This window comes from Cucurbita maxima, unplaced genomic scaffold (assembly GCF_002738345.1).
Source record: "Cucurbita maxima cultivar Rimu unplaced genomic scaffold, Cmax_1.0 Cma_Scf00013, whole genome shotgun sequence".
NCBI lineage: Eukaryota > Viridiplantae > Streptophyta > Magnoliopsida > Cucurbitales > Cucurbitaceae > Cucurbita > Cucurbita maxima.
In genome coordinates, this window is record NW_019272029.1 from 2,012,161 (window position 1) to 2,028,187 (window position 16,027).

General features: G+C 37.2%; 3 protein-coding genes and 1 non-coding gene across 4 annotated transcripts; 3 read left to right on the top strand and 1 right to left on the bottom strand.

Annotated features, from left to right (window-relative positions):
• Nucleotides 1-90: 90 nt before the first annotated feature.
• Nucleotides 91-6,150, bottom strand: LOC111488071 (probable glutamyl endopeptidase, chloroplastic). Its single transcript, XM_023135694.1, has 11 exons — nt 5,805-6,150; nt 4,329-5,316; nt 3,988-4,116; nt 3,146-3,445; nt 2,599-3,057; nt 2,445-2,510; nt 1,616-1,676; nt 1,388-1,537; nt 1,095-1,232; nt 609-919; nt 91-419 (listed from the first exon to the last, which is right to left on the bottom strand). The coding sequence occupies exons 1-10, from the start codon at nt 5,932-5,934 to the stop codon at nt 656-658; spliced, it is 2,685 nt and encodes an 894-aa protein (XP_022991462.1). The 5' UTR covers nt 5,935-6,150; the 3' UTR covers nt 91-419; nt 609-655.
• A 1,637-nt stretch (nt 6,151-7,787) lies between these two features.
• LOC111488107 (calvin cycle protein CP12-1, chloroplastic-like) lies at nt 7,788-8,421 on the top strand. The gene has a single exon (XM_023135745.1). It carries the CDS (start codon nt 7,848-7,850, stop codon nt 8,223-8,225), a length of 378 nt encoding a protein of 125 aa, XP_022991513.1. The 5' UTR covers nt 7,788-7,847; the 3' UTR covers nt 8,226-8,421.
• Nucleotides 8,422-9,242: 821 nt separating this feature from the next.
• On the top strand, nt 9,243-9,314 carry TRNAH-GUG. Its single transcript has one exon. It is a non-coding gene; the product is annotated as a tRNA-His (tRNA).
• Nucleotides 9,315-9,403: 89 nt separating this feature from the next.
• On the top strand, nt 9,404-15,175 carry LOC111488244 (DNA replication licensing factor MCM7). Its single transcript, XM_023135942.1, has 15 exons — nt 9,404-9,543; nt 9,622-9,689; nt 9,881-9,940; nt 10,023-10,246; nt 10,821-10,998; nt 11,214-11,336; nt 11,444-11,533; nt 11,938-12,080; nt 12,259-12,436; nt 12,649-12,840; nt 12,956-13,128; nt 13,244-13,447; nt 13,910-14,075; nt 14,355-14,576; nt 14,844-15,175. Exons 1-15 carry the CDS (start codon nt 9,504-9,506, stop codon nt 14,946-14,948), a joined length of 2,166 nt encoding a protein of 721 aa, XP_022991710.1. The 5' UTR covers nt 9,404-9,503; the 3' UTR covers nt 14,949-15,175.
• Nucleotides 15,176-16,027: the final 852 nt, after the last annotated feature.

The following is a 16,027-nucleotide window of genomic DNA, read 5'->3' on the forward strand; positions in this document are numbered from 1 at the left end:
AGGTTTTAGGTGCTAATTCGTGTACTATCAACTCGGGAATTTACCAGATCTGAGAGCTAAGAGACGTTTATTGATAGAAATACATTCTCGCAAAATAGCAAACTAATTTTACGCGAAAACGAAGCACATAACTGCTTCTGAAGATTCAGGTAGCCATTCTTCAAATTGTTTACATGTAAATTTTCGCCTCCATAAATCGTATAAATAGCAACCAGAACGTGACTTACCAACTATGTGTCTCTTCAATATGATGTAAAATTCTTACCAAAAGCCACTTTTTATTTTAACCTTCAATGATACAACTTCAGAAGCATGGATCAGTATCTCCCCATGCACGTTGTTGTGCTTACTCCATGCTTCTTATTTTTACAAATGAACTCCCCACTTCAGTCTTGGCCGCAAAAGATCAGCAAGAACACCTGCGCAATAAAAGCAGAATGTCTCAGGAGTTTCTTTTTTTTTTTTTTTTTTTTTTTTTTTTAAGAGAGACAAAAGCCATGCAGACATATGTAAGAGGAACTATTTTTCATGTCTTTCCTTCCTGTTTTATAATTCTAGGTTAAAATAGTTTGTTCACTTATTTCAGATATTAAATGTAAAGCACTTACCACAACAATGATCTTTGAATAGAGTAAAATCCATCATGATCAGGACTTTAATTCTCTGGGCCACCACCTCCAGAACCAGCAACAACTTTCCCTTCGGAATCTCCTGCTTCATTGCCTCCCTCTTTGCTTTTATCCACATCTTGACCTGAATCAGAAGGGTTAGATGAACAGTATTTGTTCAGCCATCGATCAGTTTCCCAGAGGACATGCATGATACTTTCTCGTGCAGAATATCCATGGCTTTCAAAGGGAAGAACCACAAGGCGACACAATGCTCCATGGCCTTTCAAGGCATTGAAAAATCGATCGGACTGCAAAGCATGCAAACCCACGATATAAGTTTCTTAGCAAGTTAAAAAAGAAACTGTAGGCATTAACTGCTTGAACCTCAGCAAAGAGAAAGGGACTAGAAAATAATAAGGTTATCGTTTCATCATTTATCGGTTCAAGGAAACAGAACCAAACGGTTAAAATTCCATACCATACCTGCATGGGTAAAGTTCCTGGGTTGTTGTCTTCTTCACCATGAATGAGTAAAATTGGCTTCTTTATTTTATTTGCTGATACAAATGGACTCATCTCTACGTATGTGTTGGTTGCTTCCCAAAGAGTTCTATCCTCGTTCTATGACAATAAAGTATGACCGCAGATAAGCAGAACAAATGATAGGTAGAGTAGAAATGTGTGGTGTTGGAACATTTTTAAGCATTGGAATTTAAGACATATCACTTTCGTATGGTCACAGTATAGAGAAAGACAGCAGTTAAATATGCAACTACCTGAAAGCCAAAAGGGGTCAGTGTTCTGTTATAGGCACCGGAGCGAGCAATTCCACAGCAAAAAAGATGGGGAGCATGAGCCAGAAGGTTCGCAGTCATAAACGCACCATATGAATGTCCACCAACTGCAATCTTGTTAGGATGAGCAACCTAGTCATGGTGGCATATCAACATGGTTAATTATTTTAAATACCAAGAGAATATTTATAAAGAAAACACAACACTCACCCCCCGTCTAATGACCTCCAATACCGCAGCCTCTGCACTCGCAACCAATTGCTCTACATATCTAGTAAAATATGTGTTTTAGTAATTTTAACAAAATTGAATTATTTAAAGAAGGTACCGAATGAAAATATTTGAATGAGTACGGACAGATAAGAATAAATAAAACCTTATAAATGTTCAGTTTCAAGAGAAGGGTGGTCAAGGAGAAAGGCCTAAATACTAAATCGTGCACAGCAAGATACTTTAAAGATATAAAATAAATTGGAATGGGGGAAAATAGTCGCAAAGAGTGCTGCTCGAAGTTCCATTAGTATATAACCTCAGGTCCTCAGTTTTGAGAACGATCTATATTACATCAATCTTTTCATATCTCAAATCTTGCGATAACTGCATGTAACTATTTTCATTGTGAGATACTCAGAACTGCATGTGTGTAGAACAGATATTGAGGATATATAAAACTACTTATGCAACAGTGTAGTAGTTTGTGGTTAATGATCTGCACATATACCAAACCCCCATGTAGAACAGGAGGAGTTCGATTAATCATTTTTCATTTATAGAATCTTTATTAGCTATGTAAGACCTAGCTCTAGTGTTACCCTTACTATGGTTAGACACAACTTTAATGCACCTAAGCACATAACCAAATATCCAAGAATCACTCATTGCAGCCTACTTTCCAGATGAGTGCTGACAAATGCTTTAGTTTTTGTATCAATGTCAAAAAATATGGACAAAAGCAATGTAAGCTTTCTGGAACAAACTACATAATTGGGGTCGAACAGGGAAAAAGAACCATGATTTTAGTAAATATGCTACCAATTACCTATCATTGGCCTCCTCGTTACCTTCACCTATGATAGGTATTGTTGGTCCAGCCAAAATAGCAAACCTGAAAGATTGGAAGAACTATGTTCAGAACAAATAGACTATGATCCAAAAATAATGTAAAGTCAAGAATCTTGAAGAAACACTTCTACCTGCGAGCCAACCAAAGAAGAGCAGATGTTGAACCTATACTGGCAAACTCATTAGGGGAACCACGAACTTGTCCAGCTGCAACTTTGCTTTTGAACTCCCCAGGGTAAGACCAGATCAAGCAGGGAAGAGGGCCATCTTTTGCTGGATCATAGTTTGGTGGCAGATAAAGTGTAGCTGTCAATTGAACTCCATCTTTTCTCTCGTATCTGATCATCTCTTTCTGCAGTGATTTCAGCTGTGGATATGGATGGGGGAATTTTGTAATTTGACTTGCTTTCTTATCAGGCCACCTCAGAATGTAGTACTGGGTATTTTCAGTTTTGGATTCTTTAGAAATCAAAAATTTCAGCTCATCAAGATTTAAATCTCCTTCTTTCTTGTCAGACATTAAAGCCACAACGCACTCATAATATGTTTCTTTGTCGCTCTTCCATATTCTTTCTTTGCTGCCTGTGTTTCTGAAGGAATATTTTCAGAACCGTTGTGGCATTAATAGCACTGACAAGAGAGAGACTTAACAAGAAATGATTAAACTAAACCACTTACATGTCAAATAAATCAATAAAAGGGATGTTCCCTTCAGGAGTAGCACCACTACCATTTAGTAGAACATATGTGCCTTCATAATTTTCCTTCTTTAACTTTGCAATTACGTATGTCCCAAGAGGAGTCCTCCGCAGCATCGGTGACCCAGGGTCTGAATACACATCTTCTGATGACCTATCAAATAGAATGCGAGGATTGTACTCTTTAGATCCAGGAGAGATTACCCAAGTTTGTATTCTGCGCGTCTTGTACCAAGATTCATAAACTAGAGCCAGTGAATCATCACACCAATATATTCCTCTGCAGCAATAAACAGGATGAACGTATAAAAACAAAGTTTCCAGGTTGTCCATTCGATTTAGAAGATTTATAAAAGAGAACCCAAAACTGAAACTACTCTATACAACATTTTAAGATAGCAGGCAACCTCAAAATAAAGAAAATAGATATGTAGAACACCAAAAGAACCACAAATTTATAAGAAAAATTGATATTTTTGGTACGAAAAGATGTAAGAGTAATTGAAGCAGAAATTGAGAAAGAAATATTTTAGGGACTTCAACAAAATTATGTGATAAGAGAATTGGATAAGCATAGGCAAGACCATGTATGATTTGAATTTCCGAAGGTGGACCAGTTTCCATCTTTAATATACTATCAGTTTTTGCAGACATCTTCAGGGTGTTGTATCTCCAGGGAACATGTTTAACCGAATACGTGATTGAGATACAAATAAAATAACGTTCTGTTAAAGTTAAGCAATATCATAGTAAAAGGCTGTTTTCACCTTTACAAGCGGCTATCTAAAATAATAACCAGGATAAGAGGAAGGAAAAAGATACCCATAACGAAGATCAAGTTTATGCAGTATCTCTGGCTGTTCACCTTCGACTGGTTCGGCAGATTGTGTATAACCAATATCACGAGGAGAAACCTCTATTCTGGCATCTCCACCATCTTGAGTTTCCACCCTACGAATTTAGAAAAAGTAAACAAAAAAAAATTAAATGAGCACAATAAACAAGAACAAATGCTGACAGCTAGTAGTAAGCATGAACCAATTATCTTCCTTAAATGGTGGCATATGACATACAAAAAAATTTAAATGATAAGTAAACATAGAGAAAAGGGATGTCCAAAAATATGCAAATAGCGGTAAAGAACAAGGAACTCAAATGCACACCAGTAGAGTGTGGATGGCTTATCTGCTCTCCAACTGATGGAACGCATCCCCTTTCTTACACTGTTGAATGCAATGGGGATATCCTCAGCAAGAGGCAAATGACAAAGCTCCCTAACAAATTTTCCATCAGTTGTCCACACAGCTACCTTTTTAGGAAATCTACTACATGGAACGGTAAAAGAATACGGCCGGTGAATGGTACTAATCAAAATATATTTCGGATCAGGGGAAGGGTCCAGTGACGTATATATAGCTGGTGTGCCGAACTCCATAACTGTTCCATCCAATGAACCCAAAACAAGCTGGATAGTGGCGTAGTAGTCGAATAAATCTTCATCATATTTGTCCTTTAGCAAATCCTGAAAGGTTCTAGCTTGAATAATGTTCTTCTGCTCATTTGATTGAACTTTTGGACCATGGGGAACTAAAGGTTTCTTTGGTGGATCTCCACGAGAGGAAGGAATGGTGCATACTAACAAAGTAGAATCGTTTACCCAAACAAAATTCTCAAAAACTGCATTCACATAGATGTCTGTATTCTGAAACAAAGGTCTAGCTTTCCCAGTTTCGACATCAGCAACCCAAACTCTAAGTTTACCGCTACTGCCATCTTCCTCGTCAACTCGCACGCTGAAAGATAAATGGCGGCCATCGGGTGACCAGGTAACGAAATTAATCTTAGCACCATCTGGTAAGCCATGAACCTCCTTCTCTGGACCTAAGGAATCATCAGGCATCAACTGATGAATGCCTATTCCAGTATAAAACGACATTCGACTTCTGCAATTGCACTGTCCATCAATACGTATACCAGCCAGCTTTTCTTCTGGTTTTGCAAGTTCTGATATTGGACGCAATGACCTCCGCTTGAGGAACAATAATTTATCCCTGTGTGGCGAGAATGACAATATGGGAAGCGGTGGAGCATCAACAATGTCCCTGATTTCAGCGGGAGGAAGACGATACCCAACCCCAAGAACTGAATTCTCTGAATAAAAGTATCGCGAGTTAGAAACACCATTGCAATCATCAAATAAAAGTTCGAGCAAGGATTTGATTTCACTAGGCAAGCCACGAACAAACTTAATTACAAAGCTCAAAATTCACCAGTGGGAACATAATGAATTTCAACTAGGCATTTGTTCATACAAGTAGCATTTGTAATATATATCTTAAACGGAGAAAGAGGAAGTAGCTTCCAGATTAGAAAAGGCGCGAAACGAAAATCTTAACGCATCGAGTAGGTACGAATCACGATCGAAGAAGAGCAATATAATCTAATATGATTCGCCGAAGTCCGTGATCTAAGATTAATAAATTCATTCCCACCAATTCTCTGACTAATTCAACTAAACATATTTGAATCACCAGTTTAAATAAACAATCGCAGATAGACAGCCACGAGAGAACGAAAATAATAATAATAAAAATAATCATAACAAACCGATACTCAGATACGAAACTCTCTTCCAGTACCGTCGTTTTCAGTATCTACTAAAGCTGAAGAGGACGAAACGGAGCCATTGGAGCCACCGCCACCGCCACCGCCATTCTCGGAGACGATCGCGTTAAGAGGAACAGAGCTGCTGAATCTAGATGAAGCCATGAGGAACGGAGTCGAGAGTGGTGTAGCGTGCAATATGCGGCGAGTTCTTGGACTGATAGGATGCGAAATGGAGGAGGAGAGAGAAAGGGCGCGCCAGTCAGTGCAAGAACATCGTCGTCTTCATCTTCATCGACGGTGAGACGAAGAAAGCGGTTGGATTGGCGGACCAGTTGCAATTGCCCAAAACCACTTCCACTACTCTCGACCGTGTTCAATCATACCCCTCCACAGAATATCAAAATTTTCTTTAATTTATATATACTCGAATATTAATTTTTTAAGTTATAATGGAGTTTTAATTATTCAGATTTATGTTTATTAAATTATTAAATTTTCAAAACTAAAAATAAAAAATATTCACACAAATTTATATAATTATTTGTTTTCATCTAAAAAAACAGAAGAAAAGTAAAAAGAAGAGAAAAAGATTCGCAGAAAAGTGAAGACCTTTGTATTTAATAATGATTCTATGCAGCAAAATGATTCCTTTTAAATAAATAAATAAATTATAAAAAATAAAACTATACATTACTTTATATTTTGTTTTTTATTTTAACTTTCTTTTTATATAATAAAGTTATAATGATAATTAAAAAAAAAAATTGTTAAAAATTGTAGACTATTAAAGATTAGTTAAAATCTTATAATTTATTTACATTATTTGAATTAATAAATTTACCAAACGTAAACATTAAAATATAATTAATGAAACAAACGTAGCAGATATTGTCCTATCGCGTCTAGTAGGGGAAGGTTTTGGTTTCCACACCCTTATAAAGTGTGATTTGTTCTCCTCCTCAATCAATGTGAGACATCACAATCAACCCCCCTTCGAGACCCGGTGTTCTCGGCACTCGTTCCTTTATCCAATCGTGTGGGACCGCCCCCAAATCCACCCCTTTGGGACCCAGCGTCCTTATTGGCACACCGCCTCGTGTCTACCCCCCTTTCGAGAACAGCGAGAACGCTGACACATCGTCCGGTGACTGGCTCTGATATCATTTGTAACAGCCTAGATCCACCGCTACCAGATATTGCTATCTTTGGGCTTTCCCTTTTGGGCTTCCCCTCAAAGTTTTAAAACGCGTTTGCTAGTTAAAGTTTCCACGCCCTTTATAAATGGTGGTTTGTTCTCCTCCCCAACCAACGTGAGACATCACAATCCACCCCTTTTGGAACCTAGCGTCCTCACTAACACTTTTTTCTTCCTCCAATCGATGTGAGATCGCCCCCCAAATCCACCCCCTTTGGCCCTAGCGTCCTTACTGGCACACCACCTCGTGTCTACCCCTTTCATGGAACAGCGAGAAAGGTGACACATTGTCCAATGTCTAGCTCTGATACCATTTAACGATCTAGGCCCACTGCAAGCAGATATTGTCCTCTTTGCACGTTTACTTACTAATTTTAACCTGTAACATTTGAGAGATTAATAATTGACTTTAAACATAAAAGTTCAATTTTCTAAAATAATCAAAACTTAATTAAGTATATAAGATATTAATTATCTCATTAATCATAAAAAAAAGTAATATATTAACTAACTCCATTGTATTTAATTTTTTAAATACTACTTTAGTTTTGATTTAATTTTTGGATTTAAATGTCTGTTAAAATTAAAGAATAAAACGAACTTTTTTTTTTAATATGGAAAATTAAATTGAACCAAATTTATAAATGATGATTTAAAATTATCCTAATTGAGTTAAAACAATCTAAAAAATCCAGATAATATGACATGACAAACACGTGGCCATTTTCCATTGGCCACCATCCGATAAGAAATATGTGCTCAGGAACGCATGGCGGATCCCAGTTATATATATACCGAAGAAGAAGAAGAAAAATCTCATTTATTTTGTTGTTATCCAATCCATCGTCGTTTCAGATCAAAGAATAAGAAAGTAAAGAGAATGGCAGCGATCTCCGGCGCGACTATGGCGGTCTCAAAAGCGGTGGCTGACTCGCCGAAGCTCGAATCGCCGGTCCTTCGATCCGCCCGGCTCAACTACCCATGGAAGAGGTGGAGTGCAGTTCGGTTGTGCGCCGTTGGACCGGTGTCTGCCGCACCGGACCGGATATCGGAGAAGGTAGTGGAGAGTATAAAGAACGCGGAGGAGACGTGCTCGGAGGATCCGGCGAGCGGCGAGTGCGCGGCGGCGTGGGATGAGGTGGAGGAGCTAAGTGCGGCCGCTAGCCACGCACGTGACCGCCTCAAGGATTCGGATCCGTTGGAGGATTTTTGTAAGGATAATCCGGAGACGGAGGAGTGTCGCACGTACGAGGACTGAGTAATTTCTTTATATTCCGAATTTATTTTAAACTTTTTATTTATTTATTTTTATTTAAGGTAGGAATGGATCTGGTTTGCGTTCGTTATGTGAAATAAAAATTACTGGAAAATATTGTAGTTTCCACTTATTAATCTTTTCTGTTATTTTTAGTTAAAATAAAGTGTGAAAATATGAATCTCATGGACTTTTTATTAATTTTGATTGTTCATAAGTTGTAAAATGCGAGGGCATTTTCTATTAGAAATCCTGACTCTCTACAATAGTATGATATTGTTCACTCTTAGTATAAGCTCTTATGGCTTTATTTTGTTATTGTCCACTCTTAGTATAAGCTCTTATGACTTAAACGACCTCATATCAATGGAGATATATTCCTTTACTTGGAATATATATATATATATATATGATCATTCTCTAAATTAGTCCGTGACTCACATCCAACAATCCCGTCTTTTCATGTTAAGACAAAGCTTTATTATTATGTTATATCAATACGGAGATCTACAAAATTAAAATGCCTCAAAATGTATGATGAATGTGGTGGTTAGTCTTAAATTCTTCTATCGATATTACAATCAAATGACAGATATTGCTATTTGCTATAATATTACATTCTTACCTACCAATTTCCAAAGACTTTTCTAAAATTTTGTTTATTATTATTTTCTAAAATATATATTTTTAGGAACAAAATCAAAAGTAACTTTGGTTGAACGAGCTTATGATAATGACAATCTAAATTTTAGTTGTCTTACTCTCACAATCGTATTGCGAGTTTAGATATAGTAAAATCGTGACACTGGTATCGTATATAGCCATCGGTAATTGGATGAACACCGAACCACGTCATTATCTTTGATTAAATCAAAATTTAACTGATTTTGAAATTGATAAATTCAAAAAATTAATCTGAAATCATAAAGGGAGGAAAATGTGAGCGTTAGGGTACGATTGTAAATATTTGAACAAAATTAAGAGGATAAATAAATTATAGGAGGAGCTTTAATCAACAAAGTGGCTGTAGTTTAGTGGTGAGAATTCCACGTTGTGGCCGTGGAGACCTGGGCTCGAATCCCAGCAGCCACACATTTTTGTTAATTTTCCCTGTTATTTTTCTATTTATTTATTTGTTTATTATTTTTATACGACCCTAATTTTCCCGCCAAAACAACACTTCATTTATCCTTTGCCGCCAAGTCATTTGCGCTCAGTCGTATCCTCAGAATCTCCATTTCCCTCTCTCTGCTTCTCCATCTTCTTCTTTGAGGGTCAGCCATGAAAGATACTGGACCTCTGGACTTCAGCGCCGAAAGAGGTAATTCATATCTACGGTTTATCGCCTTTTTCTTTGTCTCGAAATCGTATTTTAAAGCTAGCTGTGGTTCGTTTTCAGTTCTCGCAAAGGAGTTCCTTGCGAACTTCGCCGATGCAAATGGTGAAGCGAAGTACTTAAACATCCTGGTAATGCTTCCGCATTTTCGTTCGCGTTTCTCTATTGTAACTGTAAATTTGCTTGGTGGTCTAGTTTGAAAACCCTAAAATTGCGATTACTTCCTGTGATGTACTCGTTTTTTTTTTTTGGTCTGACGATCTATTTTGTTTCTTTAAACGTTGTTTCTTGTTTTTTATTTCGATTGATTTGTTTTTTTTAGCAAGATGTTGCAAATCGCAGAGTCCGTGCAATTCAAATCGATCTCGAGGATCTCTTTAATGTACGATTTCCTTACTCTTGCCCCATTCTCGATATTATCCCTTTGTTTAGTCGAGTAACAAAGTTGCACTATTGGATTTCAGTATAAGGACTTGGACGAGGATTTCCTCCAACGTATTACAGAAAACACCCGGCGATATATTGGAATTTTTGCCGATGCTATTGATGAGCTCATGCCGGAGCCAACAGAGGCGTTTATAGATGATGATCACGACATACTAATGACACAAAGGTCTGATGACGGACCTGATACTGTCGATAACCCTGACCCACGCCAAAAAATGCCGCCAGAAATCAAACGATACTTGTGAGTTCATTGCAACTCCTCTTTCTTCAGAGTTCATAGTTGAGAGTATATAGAAAATTAGTCCAGCATGACTAGTCACTTTTTAGTTCAATACACAACGGCTATTACTTTTGTATCGGGCTTTATGATATTTGGTACTGCGTTTTCTATTATCTTTTAAAAGAAGTTCATTGGAAACCTGTCCAGTTGGTTCTGGATTAGGACCACTATATGGGTGATGTTTCAGTTCTTAACTTGGTTTGTCTTATGAGTGCTACCCAATTGTCGTTCTTACTTGTCTGGCTTAAAAGACTAACGTGTTGAATTACAAACATGTTCATGAACAAATAATTTTGTTACCATTAATCCTAATAGAATTATGTGGCGGTGCATGTCATTGTGTATCTATTTGGATTCATAGTATAGATAACATACCCCAGCTGATAATTTAATATCTGTGCCAATGCTATTGTTTATTCCGTTGGATTTTCATCCGACCGTCCATTTTTCACTGATTTACCTACTGTTTGCTTTTATGCTTCAATGGGATTCTGTCATTTCCAAATTGCCTTATGCCCGATCAATCTTCTTGCAGTGAAGTTTACATTAGAGCACCTTCAAAGGGCCGTCCGTTTACCATAAGAGAGGTCAAAGCGTCATATATTGGTCAACTTGTGAGAATATCTGGTATTGTGACACGCTGTTCAGATGTTAAGCCGTTGATGCAGGTGGCAGTTTATACATGCGAAGACTGTGGTTTTGAGATATACCAGGTCATCTAAATTTTAAAGATGTTGATGCTTACCATTTCTTTTCAACAAGATATAGAACTGGGGAAATGAATATTTTCTCAGTGATAAATTATGATTTTATTCTGTGCATTAAAATTGTGCGGTCCGTCCCCCAATCCTAATGTCAACTTATTTTTTTCTCCCTCTTGGATACGTCATTTCTTCCCTACTCATGTAGTCACTTTTCTGCTTCACAGGAGGTAACAGCTCGAGTCTTCATGCCTCTATTTGAGTGTCCATCTCAGCGTTGTAGAACAAACCAAACGAAAGGCAACTTAATTCTTCAACTCAGAGCATCCAAATTTCTGAAGTTTCAGGAGGTTTTTAATTAACTTCTTCAAAATGATTGCTGGAAAAATATTTCTATTTCAATTTCATAATATGATTGATATTGGTACTAATGCATGCCATTACATTTGGGTTGTAGGCCAAACTTCAAGAGTTAGCTGAACATGTTCCGAAAGGTCATATTCCCCGGACAATGACTGTTCATCTCAGGGGTGAACTAACAAGGAAGGTTAGTTTTCTTCTAATGGATCTTCACCGGTTATTCCGAGAGTGACTGGGATTTTTGTTTAGTGTGGCTGATTAATCTATATCTAACTGGCAAGTAATGCTTGTGACCTTGAAATGCTTACTGGATTTGGCCATCATGCCAATATATTCCTTTTTTCCCATGGCTATGTCATCTTGAAACTTCTAGGAACAATTCCAATGACTTTCAATAATAATTTTAGAACATTCAAGTTTGCTTTCAGCTTCTTCGAGTGCAGGAATTTAATTTCTGTTTCTTAACCAGAAAATGTCGAAGTTTAATATGACACCCATTTGTTAACATATGTAGATGCAATTCTTTCGCTTTATGTGTAATGGTTACATGATAGTTATTTGTTCACAAGTCATTTTTCTGACCGTTATCAGGTAGCTCCAGGTGATGTTGTTGAACTATCAGGAATTTTTCTGCCCATTCCTTATACGGGTTTCAGGGCAATGCGTGCTGGTTTGGTTGCTGATACATTCTTAGAGGCCATGTCAATCACCCATTTCAAGAAAAAATATGAAGAGTATGGCAGCTTTCAACCCTCACCCTTTTACTGAAATAAATTTCATCTACAATCTGGCTTTTGCGACATTTTCACTTTGTTCTCAGCTTTGTTTCTTTATGAACACTCTCTTAAAGTGCCCTATTGTGTTAACTTAGTCGAGGATAAAGCTTACTTGTTTAGTTGTTTCATATTGCAGATACGAACTTAGAGGAGATGAGGAGGAACTAATTGCACGTTTGGCTGAGGATGGTGATATTTACAACAAACTGGCACGATCGTTGGCACCTGAAATTTTTGGTCATGAAGATATTAAAAAAGCTTTACTGCTTCTTCTCGTTGGTGCTCCTCATAGAAAGTTGAAAGATGGGATGAAGGTAAGAACATAAAATTGTTCAAGTATGTAGGATGCATACGACGTTCCTGTTAATTTCTGATGCTGCAATATACGTGTTCCTTACAAATTTCCATGAAACTTTATTTCCTACCTCCTTTTTCCGTAGCGATTAAGTTTTGTAAATAATAAATTACCTCAACTCTTTAATGATGGAATTAAAATTTGCAATTTCAAACTCATTGGTCATTTCAGATTAGAGGAGACTTGCATATATGTTTAATGGGTGATCCTGGTGTTGCAAAGAGTCAACTTCTTAAACACATCATCAATGTTGCTCCCAGGGGAGTCTACACGACTGGCAAAGGTAGCAGTGGTGTTGGTCTAACTGCTGCTGTTCAGAAGGATCCTGTCACAAATGAGATGGTCCTTGAAGGAGGGGCATTGGTGAGGCACATACTTCACGTCTCAATACAAATTTTGTTCTTTCTTTCCCTGGTTTCATCATATAGCTTGTGATATATCAAAGTTTCAGTGAGTGTGAAATTGACTTTTAATTCAGGTGTTAGCTGACATGGGAATATGTGCAATTGATGAATTTGACAAGATGGAAGAATCTGATCGTACAGCAATACATGAAGTCATGGAGCAACAGACCGTGAGCATTGCCAAGGCTGGAATCACCACGTCTCTAAATGCCAGGACTGCTGTCCTTGCTGCGGCCAATCCAGCATGGTACTTGCCTATCTTTTTCGGCCATTTTCTGATTCTCTCATTCTACTGGGTTTCCATTTCAACTTTTCTTCAAGTTTTAGGGGATTACTAAGTATGCTTACACGTATCTTTACAGGGGAAGATATGACCTCCGTAGAACTCCTGCTGAAAACATTAACCTTCCTCCAGCTCTATTATCAAGATTTGATCTTCTTTGGTTGATCCTAGATCGAGCTGACATGGATAATGATCTTGAAATGGCTAGACATGTTGTTTATGTCCATCAGAATAGAGAATCTCCTGCTCTTGGCTTCACCCCACTTGAATCATCTGTTCTTCGGTAAACATCACCATTGCCTTTTTTTTATGCATAATGAAATAGGAAGTTTGGCGATTTCAGATTGATAGGAGGGTTTTCTTTAGTTTATTTACAAAATAAACAATCAGAATCCTCATACGTGCTCTTTTGTATGCTTGAAACTACATTAAAATATAATTAGCAATGTACCATCTTTTGCTTTATCATCCATTTCTGTATAATCAATCAATAAGTTATATATTTTTTATTTCGAGAATTACCTCAGAGTTCTGTTTATTATGGAGGACTGCCATTATCATCAAAATTTCCACCATTGAAAGAGATTTTCCTAACAGAGATCTATTGATTCCATATACGTTTTTTTTTCAATTATCAAATCTTAGATTATAGTATGCCTGTGTATTAAATGCAAGCATTAGGACCTCATTATCTTCAATTCTCACCTTTTAAATTTCTACTTTGTTGTTTTGGTGGTTGGGTCAGAGCTTATATTTCCGCCGCAAGAAGATTGTCTCCTTACGTTCCCAAGGATCTGGAGGAGTACATTGCCAGTGCCTATTCCAGCATCCGTCAGGAAGAAGCTAAATCCAACACTCCCCATTCATATACCACAGTGAGAACTCTACTAAGCATTCTTCGGATATCAGCTGTAAGTTTTATTTGGCATTTATTCATATGAATACCCTATATACTCTTCCATATTTTATTATTCCCCCATAGACTACAATATCAAGCAGAGGCAAAGATGTTCATTCCCCGCTGTTCTAATATTCAATTTTATTGAGATGCTTTTGTCAAAGCTGAACCCTTATGCCCAGCTTGGTTGGTAGCCTCAAGAGTGCTGAACACTTTGGTCATAGTAGGCATCCATATATGTATTTATTATTGATGAACTCATGAAACTTTGAAATGAACTCATCCTTCACAGGCTCTAGCAAGGCTTAGATTCTCCGAGACTGTGGCCCAAAGTGATGTTGATGAGGCTCTAAGGTTAATGCAAATGTCAAAATTTTCTCTATACTCAGATGACCGTCAAAAGTCTGGTCTAGATGCTATCTCAGATATCTATTCAATCTTGCGCGATGAAGCTGCCAGAACTAATAAAATGGATGTGAGCTATGCACACGCCCTTAACTGGATTTCTAGGAAGGTCAGTTGTAATTCTTATTCTTATAGTTTACCGTTGGCAATCCTATATCATTCTCGACCCAGTTAGACCCATTTGATAGAATAAACATATAAAAGGAGATACATCTAGTCTGTTATATTTAAATGAGAAGGTTCATAAAAACACTCTATAAAGTTTGCTGAAGTCCACAGTTTGTGGATTTTGATCCAAAGATCCATTCACAAGAACTTTCGTCAAAACTGCATCTTAATTATTCGAAATTGAAATGTTTGCCTTTTTCTTTTTCAGGGATACAGCGAAGCTCAACTAAAAGAATGTTTGGAGGAGTATGCTGCCTTGAATGTGTGGCAAATACATCCACACACCTTTGACATTCGGTTTATAGATGCTTGATGTGATATTTGCATTATTGAGTTACTGACTGAGAGGTAGTTTAAATTGGTTTAGGACGAGGGCTGACCGACAATCATTTAGAATATAGACCGAGTAAAAAGCTAAAAAATCATGGAGGTTTTCATGTTGTATCTATAGCGTAGATGTGGATGTTATCACGATTTGTAAAAGTGTTGTACAATGTTTAAATTTTAAGGGATTGTTTATTTGCAGCCACTTGTTTCATGTGTTCCAAATGTGCATATGCTTGCTTGGCCTTTTTTTTTTGGGAGATAGAGATGATTCCATTGTGTTAAATAAAGTTCTAAAAGGAACAGAATAGCAATTGGAAGTTGCTTTGATCATTTAGCTTTCTTAGTTAAATTCAACACAAACAATATTTTCTGTTCTCACCCTCTTTTGTTATATATAAGGGAGTAATGGTGGTTGTTTGGTATGGGCTGTTATTGTTCTGCAACATTATTATTAATAACATGCCATTCTTCTCTCTGCCGCCTGCTTTAATCTCCAGGGATCTCAATTTCTCTCCACTGGTCTGCTGTCCTTCAGCTAGCGATCTGATTCCTCTCTCTGCCAAAGATCATAGTCAGAGGTATGATAACCCTATTCATCACTTTCGTTATTGCCATTTACATCAAAACAAACTTTCCTAGTTTTATTGATTATTTGGTGGTCCAGGCAAGCAATGATTATAATAGTAATGCAAGAAGTGGTTGCAATGTCCGGATGAAACGCTATAACAAGAATATTTTTAGCGAAATCGACTCACTCAGATCTAGATCATGAATATTTGAAATCCATAGGTGATATAAAATCTCCATAGTTTGCGGTGTATTCATCATACTTAGAAACTCCAGCTCTATATCAAGGTCATGGTCGATGTTGTCACTATCATCAATATCGCCACTATCATCCATATCGTCACTATCGAAATTTGTGAAAGGAGTTTATCACTATAGGTATTTAACTGAATAGGATCGTTCAGTTCGGATAGAATCTATCACTAAAATACCCCTATTGGAAAATATGGCTAAGTAAAGTGAAAAAGGGGTCTTCCCTCCAATGGGAAATTCAAATTC

Excerpts from the sequence above, each read along its gene's own strand:
- LOC111488071 (XM_023135694.1), bottom strand. The coding sequence starts at position 5,934 with ATGGCTTCATCTAGATTCAGCAGCTCTGTTCCTCTTAACGCGATCGTC. Across the intron at positions 5,317-5,804 it reads AGTAGATACTGAAAACGACG|AGAATTCAGTTCTTGGGGTT; the intron begins GTACTGGAAGAG and ends ACTTTTATTCAG. Across the intron at positions 1,677-2,444 it reads AACGAGGAGGCCAATGATAG|ATATGTAGAGCAATTGGTTG; the intron begins GTAATTGGTAGC and ends ATATTTTACTAG.
- LOC111488244 (XM_023135942.1), top strand. The coding sequence starts at position 9,504 with ATGAAAGATACTGGACCTCTGGACTTCAGCGCCGAAAGAG. Across the intron at positions 9,544-9,621 it reads GGACTTCAGCGCCGAAAGAG|TTCTCGCAAAGGAGTTCCTT; the intron begins GTAATTCATATC and ends GTTCGTTTTCAG. Across the intron at positions 11,534-11,937 it reads GGGGTGAACTAACAAGGAAG|GTAGCTCCAGGTGATGTTGT; the intron begins GTTAGTTTTCTT and ends GACCGTTATCAG.
- LOC111488107 (XM_023135745.1), top strand. The coding sequence starts at position 7,848 with ATGGCAGCGATCTCCGGCGCGACTATGGCGGTCTCAAAAGCGGTGGCT.